Raw genomic sequence first — 15090 nt, 5'->3', positions numbered from 1 at the left:
AGGCAAAGCATACTCCATATTTGGAATACAGTATATTATTATGTCCTTTTTTTCCATCAATAAGACCACAGGTCAGAGTTCAATTCAATTCAATTCAACATAAACATTTATTTTCTTTCTTTCAATCAATAATAAAACAAATGAATAAGGTATTAAAAAAAAGTAAGTACGAGTTACAAATAATACATTTCATTAATATAATATATAAACACGACAGGCAAAGAACATTAGTTCTAAACCGCCCGGTGATATACTGAAATTTTAATTAATTAATTTGAAACGATAAAGATGAGGAAATATAATATAAATATATAGCCTATATAGACTATTTTTAGTTACACACATATATAAATATACATATTTATATATATAAACAAATCAGGCAAAGAACATTAACATTAATTTAATTATTTTTATTAATTTATATATATATGTATATATGTACACACACACATATATATATATATGTATATATATATATATATATATACATACACACACACACATATACATATATACATACATACATACACACAAACTCATCAGACAATAAACATTAATTCTAAACAGCCCGGCGATATACTGAAATGTTAATTAATTAATTTGAAACGATAAAGATGAGGAAATATAATATAAATATATAGCCTATATAGACTATTTTCAGTTACATATATATATAAATATACAATATTTATATATAAACAAATCAGGCAAAGAACATATAAATATATATATACAAATATATATAAATCCAAAGGCAAATTACTGAAAAAAATGACAATGCTATGGGTATCAGTGGCTGGATCTCAAAGGAGATACAAAAAAAAGCGAAAAACTAAATCAAAACGATAAAGTAAACAGCCAGAAAAGTAAGCAGAGCTATATACATACACACACACACATACATATATACAAATCAATTGTGTTGCATAGCACTGTGTAAATTATATATAAATAAATAATTTAATTTTTTTTTTAATATATTGATAACATCAAATAATACCTTATATAAAAAGAACAGCAACATGTGGAAAAAAAGATGGCAATCCACGAAAGGCAAGCCTGTGATGTGGAAGCCTACACAATGAAGTAATATATAAGTTAGACGGAACAACAAACACACAGGTACAGAACAAACTTACAGGACACGAATCACAACACAAACAGACATCAACAAACAGAACATGCACAGACACACCCGAACACACATCACCAGGGGAAAACATTATATTTAGAAATGAGGAAAGATTTGAATGTTTTATTAAATAAAAATTTAGTAGCCGAATGTTTAATTTGAAAAGGAATTTTATTCCAATTCATGGGACCAGTATATCTGATTGAATGTTTAAAGGCAGTGAGTCTTGGTTTTGGCAAATGTAGGTCTTGTGCAATACGAGTATTATAATTATGAACTTAGTGATTAAATTTGAAAAGATGAGATGAAGGAGAATCAGCTGTCAAAGAGTCATAAATAAATGACATTTGTTGAAAAAGATTGATATCAGCTAATTTAAGAAAATTATGTACGGAAAAAATAGGCGAAGTATGAGAAAGACGATTCGAATGGGTAATAAGCCTAATGGCCTTTTTTTGTAAAATAATAAGTCTATCAATAGATGTCTTGTAATTATTAGCCCAAACAATATTGCAATAATTTAGGTAGGGCAAAATAAGAGAGCAATATAATAAACGCAAAATTGTTAAAGGGATATAGTGAGAAAGCCTATAGATAATTCCTATATTTTTTTAAACCTTCGAAGCAACCGAATCAATATGACATTTCCATGTTAATTTAGAGTCAAGAAAAACTCCAAGAAACTGGACGGTATCAGTGAGCGGAATATTAATATTATTTAACAAAATTAAGTTATTTCCAAGAATGAAGGATTTGTTAGGACTGTGAAAAATAATAGCACTGCATTTTTTAAAGTTTACCGAAAGTTTATTAGCTGAAAAATATTTTAAAACAGACTTAAGTTCGTTGTTAACAACATCAAATAGTGTATTAATGTCACTATGCGAATATAAAATAGTGGTGTCATCAGCATATAAGAAAGACGAGAGAATGGAGGAATTATAAAAATCATTAATATAAATTATGAATAATAGAGGGCCAAGCAATGACCCTTGTGGAACGCCACACGAGATGGATCGGAAATCCGATGTATTATTATTGAATTTTGTGCACTGAGTGCGGTCAAGAAGATAGCTCTTGAATAAATCAAGTGCAATCCCTCTAACGCCATAGTGAGAAAGCTTAGATAACAAGAGGTTGTGGTCAATGGTGTCAAAAGCTTTCGATAAATCAATCAAAATTCCCATGGATAATTTATTTTCTTCAAAAGCATCTAAAATATAATTAGTCAGCTCAATAAGTGCCATTGAGGTGGAGTAGCCTTTTCTAAATCCAAACTGATGCTGAAAGAGGACATTATTCTTTTGAAGAAAGGAATAAGTTCGATCATATATAATGCGTTCAAATAATTTCGAAAAAATAGAGAGAATAGAAATAGGGCGGTAGTTGCTGATTTCAGAGGTGTTACCGGATTTAAAGACGGGAGTTACAATAGCGCGCTTTAATTTGTCTGGAAAAATACCGCGTAAAATCGAAGAATTAAAGATATGACAAAGGGGTTTGGAAATAAAATATGCAGATTGTTTAATAACAAAAGTATTAAATCCATCTAAACCAGGAGCTTTGTTGTTGCCAAATGAGGAAATAATTTTGAGAATTTCATTTTCATCAACTGGGTTTATAAATAGAGACTGCGCAACGGAATTGGGTAAATAGTCAGTAATACTAATATTGCGATCATGTGGAATTTTACTGGCAAGTGTGGGTCCAATGTCAACAAAAAAGTCATTGAAGCTAGCAATAATCTTTGGATCACTAGTTAAGGTACCATTACAATTAATACGTTTTACATTGTTGCTTTTGCTGGGAGTAGTATGAAGTACATTTCTAATTGTAGACCAAGTTTTTTTAATATTGTGTTGATGTTTGGTGAAGATCTTAAGAAAGTAATCAGATTTTGAAGAGCGAATTATAGTAATGAGCAAATTACGATATCGTTTAAACATCGTTTCATTCTTAGACGTTGGGTTTTTTAAAAATCTGGAATAAAGTTTTTGCTTGTGCTTAATCGATTTAAGAATGCTACTTGTAACCCAGGGCTGGATATTTACATTCTTTTTTAATTTGGACTTAAAAGGAAAACAGGTATTATAAATGTCATTTAAAGATGTTTCAAATAAGTTGTAAGCTGAATTTGGATCATTATTGGAAATAACATGATCCCATGACGTTAAATAAAGTTTTAATTTAAATTTGTTAATATTTTCGGGACTGAAATTTCTAGAGGGTGGAAGTTCATGATAATTATATTGTTTATCAATTGGAGTGTAAACAATATTAAACACAGGAAGATGATCGGTAGCATCGCAGAAGAAAGCTCCACTTAGATTTTCATATCGAAATTCGTTTGTATGAATATGATCTAAGAGGGTTGCCGTTGTATCGGTCATTCTAGTAGGTCTGTGAATAAGAGGTAGAAATGAGTTGCTAAAAAGAGAATTCATAAACATATTAACACGATTATCATACTGGTATTGGATTAAATCGATATTAAAGTCTCCGAGTAAGTAAACAGATTTCTTTTCACCATTTAATTTAATTAATATATCATCAAACAAATCAGAAAAATAATTAAAATCAAGACTACCAGCTCTATAAATACAACCGATAATAATATTAGATTGTGAGGATTGTTCAATTTCGATAAAGATAGAATCACAAACAGATTCAGGCATGCTGACGTCATGTCGAACTTTAAATGAAAGATGTTCGTGGACATATATACCAACACCACCGCCGCGCTTAAGTTCTCTGTTTTTAGAAACAAAAGCGTAATTTGGAATTTGAACAACTGGATTATCAGTGTCAAGCCATGTTTCACTACCTGCAATGATATCAAAAGTAAAATTAATGGATTTCAGAAACGTACATATAGAATCAATGTTACGTTGTAAGCTTCTAGAGTTAAAGTGTATCATTGATAGACAATTGTTTCTATCAATATTTTTAGTGGCATTTATAAAATCATCAGAGTGGTAGTATTTAGAAATAATTTTATTGGTGTAAAATTGATTATCAGGATCTCTTTCAGAATTTAAATTTTCAGCGTTCGAGAAGGGGTTAAATACAATATCATCATGCGTGCCCCTGGAGGGATGCGTAGGACGAGACGACATAGAACAATTAGACGGAACATTAAACATTGATAAAATAAAAAACTAGCAAATGAAAGAGCAGCCGAGATCGATTCAGGACATGTTTAGAGACGAGGCAAAAATTAAAAATGCAAAATTAGACAGCAGTAAATATAAAGCAAATAGGTGTACAATTGATTAAGTGAAATCAATATATGCGGACAGAAAAATCGGTACAAATTATGCAAGTACAGAATTCAATTGACATACACAGATGCATATACAGTTTAAATATTCAAGGAAGAAAACAAGATATGCAAATATCAAAAGGTGGTACAGATATGCAAATACGGAATTCAAAAGAACAAAGACATACACTAATATGCTAATACAGTTAAAATATTCAAGGAAGAAATCAAGATATGCAAATATTAAAAGGTGGTACAGATATTCAAATACGGAATTTAATTGAACACATACACTAATATGCTAATACAGTTTGAATGTTCAAGGACGTAAACAACAAGAACCGACTAATTTATTCAAGATGCAATGAAATAATAAAATGGCGGTTACAGCAGGCATTAACTGTTCACAAGGAAAAAACAAAAAAAAACAACAAAAGAAAACAGTTCTTTTTGTAGTCAGTCTGAGTAATCTTGAGAAATTAACCAAGTTGATCAAGCGATTTTATTAGCGCGGTGACTGTTGTCCCACGGTTGGTAAAAGTTGCATAAATTCGTCCTCCCGATGACCAGGATCTAGAAACGTTTTGGTGTGTATAAACTCGATGCAAAAAGTCACTACGGGTCTTGGTCAGATCTTCATGTATTGATACACCAGAACCTTTGAGTTTTTTCCTAGACGTGATTATCTTGTTCCTTAGGTTATACGAAACGAGTTTAACTAAGATGGCTCTAGGTCGATCTGAGTTCTTCCTCCCAACGCGATGAGATCGGTCAATATCGCCAATACAACACTTAATACCAAGCTTGACATTACAAATATCACTCACAACGTTATCCGTGTTTTCGGCGTCAGACTCCTTCACACCGTATATCCTTAATGAGTTCCGACGGGAGTATTGCTCTAAATCATCGATCAAGGAATCTTGACGTCTAATTTTAAGTTCAAGTTCAGAAATAACAGTGTTGTGAGTCGGAACAGATTTTGTAATGTCCTCTAGTTCACTAATTCTAGTTTCACCCTGGTCTAACCTATCAAACAAGGGTTTCAATTTAGCTTCCATTTTTTCATTGAAAACTTCATCCAATATCGCTTTCATGGTTGCTCGAAAGGCGGGACCGGTCAGCGCTGTTGAGATACTGTCTGATATTAGTTTACTCAACTCGGCCGAAGCTAGAACATCAAGTACGGCTTTAGAAGGCATCCTCTTAATTCGTCAGTAGACAGTTCAAATAAATCAAATATAAATAAAACTCAAAACTCACGTATCCAATACACATACAAGGTAATGAGGCACTGTTGAATAGTATACAAATAATGAATGTTTATGAGTGCAATGGTACAAATAATGGCACGAGGTGAATGATGAAAGGTTATATCAACGAGGCAAAGCCGAGTTGATATAACCTTTCATCATTCACCAAGTGCCATTATTTGTACCATTACACGAATACAAAACATTCATTATTTGTTTTATATAACATCTAGACGTTTTTTTTTCGTACACAAAAATGTTTCAAAAAGTACTATTTAACGATCGTTGAATAGTGCGTACTATTGCACGGCATGTGACCCACATTCGTCCAATCAAGTGACAGGAATTTATATAGGTGTTATATAATATACAGTAATTGCCACGAGTCAAACATGCAAGTTGGCTTACAGCATTGTATGCGGAGCCAAATAACAGACGATGTTCACTCGTCAACGGCTTGACGATGAGTTCACAACACATTTTATTGACTTGTATACAGAAGGTAAATTATCGCCTTGATGAGGTCTAAAATTTTTGTTTCTCTTTCAGAATTCTCGAAACTTTGTGGCAAGTTGTTTTAGATGAAATGAGAGAGCAGGTCATAGGTGAACATGAGGTAAGTCAAGCGTACTATTTAAATAAAATTTGTCCTTTGTTATTTTATTGTGTTATTAAATGATTATATTGTAGTCCAATTACAACACACAATTTGTAGGTACTATCAGGTACAGTGTAGCTGACAAAAACGTGTGAGATGAAAACATATTGTTTGTATTCCTATCTATCTATGCACAAATTGTGAAACTACACCTTCTATAGTATCGTTTAACCATACTTAATATATGAATTATTGTAAATTATTATCATTATTATCATAATCTACACTTTTAATCAATAAAGCTGCCAAATGGTATAATATCACCATGATTTAAGGGTAGGTATATTTTAGTTTAAGTATCAATATCATTTCATAATAGTAGCTGGTGTTGGTATAAATAATATTTTATTGAATGTTGTTCCATTATATACAGTATTATACAAAATGCAACTGGTAAACTAAGCTATCTGTGCTACTACTACTACTACTAAGTGACAGTATCCACTTATTAACTCCAGTATAGGCCTATGTTTAGAATTTTTTATATTTGATATCTCCTGTGTTTGATAAAAAAAAAAAATAGTATGATTCATTCATTTTTCGTCAGTGGGCTGTTCTTCTTTGCTTTTTTGTTCCCTAATTGCTGAAAAAAAATGCGTGGTTTTGAGCTAATTCATTTGTTTGTGGTTTTTATATGCTGCCAAATGTGTTTCATTTCAACATACAGTAATCACCAAAATGGTCATAGCCTTGGTCCTCACACAATATAGGTACTAATCAACCACAAGTGATTACACCAAAATGTTGCCATATGTTTCTTTAATGTTTCTCTGTGTTTTATCTAACAGTAACATAATCATCACCACCATAATGGTCGTAGCCTTGGTCCCCATACAATATAGGTACTAATCAACCACAAGTGATTACACCAAAGTGTTGCCATATGTTTCTGTAATGTTTCTTTGTGTTTCATTTCTAACAGCAACATAATCAAAATCACCATAATGGTCATAGCCTTGGTACCCATACAATATAGGAACTAATCAACCACAAGTGATTACACCAAAGTGTTGCCATATGTTTCTGTAATGTTTCTTTGTGTTTCATTTCTAACAGGAACATAATCAAAATCACCATAATGGTCATAGCCTTGGTACCCATACAATATAGGTACTAATCAACCACAAGTGATTACACCAAAGTGTTGCCATGTGTTTCTGTAATGTTTCTTTGTGTTTCATTTCTAACAGCAACATAATCAAAATCAACATAATGGTCATAGCCTTGGTACCCACACACTGTAGGTACTAATCAACCATGAGTGATTACACCAAAGTGTTGCCATATATGTTTCTGTAATGTTTCCTTGTGTTTCATTTCTAACAGCAACATAATCAAAATCAACATAATGGTCATAGCCTTGGTACCCATACAATTCAGGTACTAAAATCCACCATCACCGATTACACCAAAAAGAAAATAGGTGCTCTCCCAACCATGAAGGTAGACTTTTTCTTGCATCATATCTGCATGAGATTATAATGTTTAAAACAATGCTTTTAATATATACATGAAAGTGTAATTCATTTCTGTGGGCGGATTGAATATGTTTAAATTTATAGAGAAATATTTTTAATTATTTTTATTTTAAATCATATTTTGAATTTAAAACCAGCATGCATGATTTTTTAGCTATTTGAATATCTTTGTTTTTTAATTCTAAATTTGATTAGGACAGGGTTTAAAACCAGCATGCATGTTTTTTTTTGTGTGAATATCTTTGCATGCTATTTATTAACAGCATAATTTAAAACTTTTTAAAGAAAAATCATTTTTTTGGGGGAGGAAGAGAGGTGTCTAGTTATTTCTTTCTTTTCATGCCCATACAAGATGATGATGATGGTAATCAAGGATTCTTGATTTTTTTAATTGTTCACATTTTACACTCCTTAAGCTCTGTCAACACTATCAAACTTTATGTGGCAAAAATGTGATGTGGCCATATATGGACATGATGAAATCATATCACTACCATATTTGGGCACATCACACCATTGTTATCAAACTAGTTTTGATAGTGTAGACAGCACTTTAAAAACTGTACAGGCTATTTACCTACCAATTAGCTGACATTAACTAACCATGCTGTATTGTGATTCTCCCTTTCACCTCTATTCCAAACACCTTTTTAATATCTTTGTGTCTATGTGGACTTTGTAGATTAAATCTAAGTCTTTGAAGTTAAGGAAATCATCAACATCAAAAGAGGAACAGGTAGACAAAAACGGGCACTACATAATTATATACTTATTATATTATAGTAATAATATTATAGTAATAATATTATAGTATTATTTATGTTGATTTTATCATATAATATATGATACAATATTATTGTTACAATACTTTTATCTACTTATCAGTTTACATATATAGGTAGAATACTATATACTTATGTATTTATTTTATCCTTTTATACTTTATTTTTACAATATCAAAGATAAAATATATACTTTATATATTTATGTTAATTTTTGTAATAATTAGCATGTTGTTATATTTATACACCTTTATATATATTGGATTCAAATATTGGTACTTGTGTAGGGCACATATTTTCAGAAAAACAAAAATTAATACATTTTATGTATTAATTTTATGGTTATGATTGTTATGAGTAAACAGAAACAGTATGACATCTCATAAGTGGCATTATAATATGTAATTATATTACTATGAACCCATGAAAATTGCCTTCTGAAATAATGAGCATATACTGTATTTATAATTTCTCTTTATTCATCTCATAAGCAAACAAAACACAAAACAAACAAGGAGTAAAACATATTTTTAAAGATGAAAAGGACCTCCAGGAAACCCCAAGGGGCTTGTGATTGGAGGCCCTACTAAAGACTATAGTTACATTTGTTAAGATACCATAAAAAGAATAAATAAACGAATTGACAGGATTAAAAGTACCATTGCCGGGAAAACCACCAGGTGAGGTTCAAAACAGAAGCGGAAGGTTAAATAAAACACACATACATACTGTACATATATATTTTGCAGACCAGCTTAGTGCATATACACATTCAATATAAAAGTTAGCTCAAGGCAGAATATTTGATTGTGACAAACAAAACGCTGGTGTAAACTCCAGAATTTTGCTAGGTATTGTGAAATGGGTATTAGCTTAGAGATCACAATTTTCTTTCCTATCATTTAGTTGGTGAGTCATATGCTTGCTGTGGATGTGTTGTAATATAAAAATAAAATAATTTAATTTAATTTGATAATGTAGGGAGAAATAGGCGAATGTTTAGTGTTAAGTAAATATGGACGACGGTTTATTTTTGAGAAGATGACGCAAATTTATAGTGGAAATAAACAGGTAGACATTGTTACAGACTTGACTTGTTGTTACTCTGTTTCCCTAGTTCTTTTTCTTGATTGGCAAATCTTGTCAAATTAGAGTGTTTATATTAGATTAACTTTTAAATTTTTAATTTCATTCTTGTTGCTTTTTTAAAATGTTAGCACTTTTTCTGGATCCTGATTCTTCTGTGCTAAGGATAAACTTGGATTGTCTAGAATCCATTATGTTTTTGTTTTTATAATTATATATTTATAGATTCTAATTAAAAACAAATTAATAAATGTTATACAATATAAGGATATAATAATATTTTTTGCATGTATTGTTCAATCTAACATGTTAATACTAATTTCACATTTGAAGTACTTTCATTTTTTGGCATGTTCAGCATGTACTACACCAACATAACAATACTTTTAGTCACACTAAAATAATAATAATATTTTAACAAATTGGTAAGTTTTTTGTATCTTTATATACAAATTAAATAGAAACAAAATAAAAAAAAGTTGTTAAAAATTACCTTGCAGCTTAACTGAGCTCAATTGCGCGCAGGAATAAACAACACATACAAGAACTTTCTTCTCCCCTAAAGTTCACTTTGTGTCAAGTGCTGACACCAAACGGCACCCGTTCATCTGTCCACAACTGTATCATTGCTGTTCATCATTTTTTTTAAATTGAATAATTTTTATTTAAAATGAATGGCAGGAAACAGCATCACTATCTGAACCTTATAAGACACAAGTTTCCTAAAGCTCTACACTATCAAACTAGTTTGACAAAAAAAGTGTGATATGTCCAAATATGGTAGTAGTGATATTAACATCATGTCCAAATATGGGCACATCACTTTTTTTTGTCACATAAATTCTGATAGTGTAGACAGAGTCTTTCACAAATTTGTCTGCAATGATGTGTATTACCATAGAGATAGTCTCTAGATATCTCTATGGTAATACAATAGTTTCATATTATGATAAATCAACAGTTGCAGCCACAACAAATAACTTTTTTTACAGTTAAAGATGGGATATGTATTGTAATCATGTTTGTTTTCGTTTATTTTTTTAGAAAGGTCTTGAGTTCTTTGTTCGGCTTCATTCTGCTCTTGAGGTACGTTTTGAAACAAAATTAAAAAATTGATTACAGTGATTTCTCTATGGGATTATGATCAATTGATACATCTACCATAATTAAATAATCCAATTGAAGTTAGGCTATGTAGTTTCAGGAATAATGTGTTTGATTTGATTGACTCAATCTTTTTTTGACACACGCAATCTTTTTTTTTTTCGAATTTCGAATTTTCCTCTCACTCGACTGACCAATCTTGAGTCAACCATTTGGATCTTTAAAGACTGCTGAGTACTAATATCGGATTTATTCTACTGTTCCAGATTCTCTTGGAGTTTTTCAACGCTGATGGAAAAGGTCTTTCAATGGAAGACCTTATGATAGAAGATTATAAGATTTTACTCTCGTGTCTTGTAACCAACAAGTCAACAACGGAGGAAATTATCACCTCATACTACAGTCGACGTGCTCAGGAACAAGTAAGTGTCTAGTGTCATCACTCCTAACTCTAGCCTAGGCCCACTGACAGTACAACAAACACAACCAGAGACATGAGTATAAGTCATCACCCTATATCTTGTTTCTAATTATTTATTGTACTACAATGCTCCGTTCTAAAATGTATGCCCAAAAGTCTTTCAAACAATGCCATATATTGAAATGACCACACCATACATGATTGGTTATATATATTTAAGTTCTGTTATTCTTTGTTTAGATGAGTAGGTCAGACAATTCATATGGTGAACTAGATGTCGTCTGCTACTACAACCCAATGGACAGTAAGCTGATTGTTGAAGTCAACAAAGCGAAAAATCTCAGGGCACTTGATTGTAATGGTAAGAAAATATTAATTAAATTAATTATTATTATTAGAGGTAATTTTCCAAAATTAAATATTTCATAAATTCATTTTTTAAATATTTTTTTTTATTTCAGGTGTTAGTGACCCTTTTGTGATGATTGAACTTTGCCCCCGTCACATGTTCAATTTAGATCCACAGAGAACAAAGGTTATAAAGAAAACATTAAATCCAGTTTTTAATCAAAGTTTTGAATTGTAAGTTTTATTGATTATTACACATGACATGACTATGTGTTGTATATTATCATTGTATTTTTCGAAACAATAATAGCAATAATATGAAATATTTATTATTCAGGGACGTTAGAGTTCAATTTAATTTTCTTAACTAAGTCCTGTTGCCTACTCTTCTCAAAGTTGGCTGCTGGGGCAATAAAGTGCAAGAACTCATTTGTTTCTTTTATATATTTTATTGCAGTAATATCCGAGAAGAACAGTGTAAAAAAAGAGGAGCTAGTGTAGTGTTCAGCGTGATGGATCATGATATGATGTTTTCAAATGATTTAGAAGGAGAGGCGATGATATCGTTGGAAACAATTCCTGGAATAAACCTACAAGGGGCATCTCAGCAGCATTCGCTTAAGCTTGTGAAACCAGTTCTAACAGGTTAGACCATTTCAAAGCAACTTAACTGATTGAATTTGTTTACTTATTCAGCTATAACATTGTTAAATACAATACTACATAATATAAACTAAAGCCCTGTCTACACTATCAAAAAAAGTGTGATGTGCCCAAATATGGTAGTGATATGCTTAAATATGGTAGTGATATGACATCACATTTTGTTGTCACATAAAGTTTGATAATGAAGACAAAGCTTTACAATAGTCTTATAATGTATATGCATAGGTTCAGCACTACTTTGATATAATTTTATATTTGACTTCTAAGAATACATTTTTTTTGTTATGTCTCTATCACTTATCTGAAATAAAGAATGAATTCATGAATAATGGAATTGTAGACTCTGTATTATAATACATTAACTGTATTTTTTTCAGTGAGCTACTAATTCTATTATGTAATATTTATATTATCTATTTCTAGCGGAAGACCAGACAATGTTTACCATTTTGAGTAATCGTCATGGAGATAAGAAAGCTTCAGATTTCGTGAAAAAGCGGTACCATGCAATTGACCAAGCAAAAGAAGTATGATTGCGTATGTATGTGTAGGTACAGTGTTGAAATTTATATTCAACTACAGTAATTTTGTAGTCATTCATTTTGTTGCACTAAATATTTGAAAATGATTTAAAAGAACAAAATCATGGTGATAATAATAGTAATCCATAATATGTGATTGTACAGTAGAACACTGTTGGGACCAAACAAAGTGTCCCTTTAATAGAGGTTGGCCATAGTGTTACCCTTGTTAGGTTCTTGGCAAAGTGTCCCTTTAATAGGGTTGGCCATAGTATTACTCTTGTTAGGTTCTTGGCAAAGTGTCCCTAGAATAGAGGTTGGCCATAGTGTTACCCTTGTTAGGTTCTTGGCAAAGTGTCCCTTTAATAGGGTTGGCCATAGTGTTACCCTTGTTAGGTTCTTGGCAAAGTGTCCCTTTAATAGAGGTTGGCCATAGTGTTACCCTTGTTAGGTTCTTGGCAAAGTGTCCGTTTAATAGAGGTTGGCCATAGTGTTGCCCTTGTTAGGTTCTTGGCAAAGTGTCCCTTTAATAGAGGTTGGCCATAGTGTTGCCCTTGTTAGGTTCTTGGCAAAGTGTCCGTTTAATAGAGGTTGGCCATAGTGTTACCCTTGTTAGGTTCTTGGCAAAGTGTCCCTTTAATAGAGGTTGGCCATAGTGTTGCCCTTGTTAGGTTCTTGACAAAGTGTCCCTAGAATAGAGGTTGGCCATAGTGTTACCCTTGTTAGGTTCTTGGCAAAGTGTCCCTTTAATAGAGGTTGGCCATAGTGTTACCCTTGTGAGGTTCTTGGCAAAGTGTCCCTTTAATAGAGGTTGGCCATAGTGTTGCCCTTGTTAGGTTCTTGGCAAAGTGTCCCTTTAATAGGGTTGGCCATAGTGTTACCCTTGTTAGGTTCTTGGCAAAGTGTCCCTTTAATAGAGGTTGGCCATAGTGTTACCCTTGTTAGGTTCTTGGCAAAGTGTCCCTTTAATAGGGTTGGCCATAGTGTTACCCTTGTGAGGTTCTTGGCAAAGTGTCCCTTTAATAGAGGTTGGCCATAGTGTTACCCTTGTTAGGTTCTTGGCAAAGTGTCCCTTTAATAGGGTTGGCCATAGTGTTACCCTTGTTAGGTTCTTGGCAAAGTGTCCCTTTAATAGAGGTGTCCTGCTGAATGAGAGGGTTTTACTGTATACTATACTACAGTAGTATCTTACATTGTGCTAATTCCATATATCTGAGATATCGTATATAAATGAAATTTTTAGTATTCTTTTATAGTATGAAATCATAATATAATAGTTTTAATATATGCAATTTTATTAATCAATTTTTCTGTAAGTATTTTTTTGGTATTTGCTATTTGTTTTCATACACTTGATTTCTTTTATTTAAATGAATGTATGTTTTTTTTTTAAATGTTTTTAATTTATTTTGTAATTATAAATTGTATGTATAAGATCAGTGATTCACTTAAAAGTTGTTTTAATTCATTTTATTTCCTTATTTAAATGAATTTATGTAAATGTTCTTCTGTTGTATTAGTTGTTGTTGTGTTGTTGTTTCTAACAATTAGTGTTTTCTGTAAATGTTATTAATGACAAATTTATTAATAAAAACAAATGCACCATATTTGTGAGTGTCATAATAGAAAATAAATATGTATAACTATAACTCATTACACTATATAGGAATTCAGAGAGAGAGAGGAAATTTGCTGAGAGATAGTGTGCAGTTGAAAGAGAAGAGGGCGGGTCAGTTGTCAGGTCAGGGTAATTGTAGAGCACATTTAGGTTTGGGATATTCCAGGTTGATACAATGGTATAAGGTTCAGTTTTTGGATGGAGTGATGTTTGGGGACATATTTAAATAACAATTTCAGTTATTTTATAGTAGATTTCAGAGTTTCTTCAACCAAATATTAATAATGTATTCAGGGTGTTAAAAGAGTTCTTTAATTGTAACTTTAAATGATGCAGCAAAGATGAATTGAATGTGTCACTTTAGAAACATACAAAAATGCAATCAGCAATGTATTGATCTGGAATCTAAGTTTAATGAACTATTCAAACACAATGTTCATCAGCGGCTGAGCACTAGATAACATAGATGGATTCAATGTTTATATGACGACAGACAGTTAATTTTGTACTTTTTTATTGGTGAATTCAATGATTAACTATTGATGTTAATATTTTGGAAATTGACCAAAGTGGTAATGCTTGACTAGCACTCCAAACGTGTATAGTCTGTCTATTAATTACCAGCACATTGGTTTAAAGTAAATTATTTATATTTTCTATGATACAGTTCTTCCTTATTTGAATATATTCCATAAGTTTCTGATTTTTTATTATACGGACAATAAAAGTAATGAAATACAATAAACTTTTTTTTTTTC

General features: G+C 31.4%; 1 protein-coding gene across 7 annotated transcripts in view; it reads left to right on the top strand.

Moving 5' to 3' along the window:
* LOC140061891 (BAI1-associated protein 3-like) overlaps positions 1-15077 on the top strand; it is a 34809-nt gene extending 19732 nt beyond the window's left edge. For 2 of the 7 annotated variants that reach the window (XM_072107926.1, XM_072107939.1), the window contains 9 exons: positions 6200-6266; positions 7635-7751; positions 8469-8522; positions 10699-10740; positions 11025-11180; positions 11420-11540; positions 11641-11761; positions 11985-12172; positions 12617-15077. In XM_072107926.1, the coding sequence (XP_071964027.1) occupies positions 6200-6266; positions 7635-7751; positions 8469-8522; positions 10699-10740; positions 11025-11180; positions 11420-11540; positions 11641-11761; positions 11985-12172; positions 12617-12726 (976 nt within the window). In that variant the 3' untranslated portion in view covers positions 12727-15077. The remainder of the gene's footprint in view (positions 1-6199; positions 6267-7634; positions 7752-8468; positions 8523-10698; positions 10741-11024; positions 11181-11419; positions 11541-11640; positions 11762-11984; positions 12173-12616) is intronic. The other 5 variants (XR_011847447.1, XR_011847446.1, XR_011847445.1 and 2 more) reach the window with 5 other exon arrangements.
* The last annotated feature ends 13 nt before the right edge of the window (positions 15078-15090 follow it).

The sequence above is a fragment of the Antedon mediterranea genome, chromosome 1 (assembly GCF_964355755.1).
Source record: "Antedon mediterranea chromosome 1, ecAntMedi1.1, whole genome shotgun sequence".
NCBI classification, from domain to species: Eukaryota; Metazoa; Echinodermata; class Crinoidea; order Comatulida; family Antedonidae; genus Antedon; species Antedon mediterranea.
Note: the sequence above shows the minus strand (reverse complement) of the source record. Positions and strands in the feature narration are given on the sequence as shown.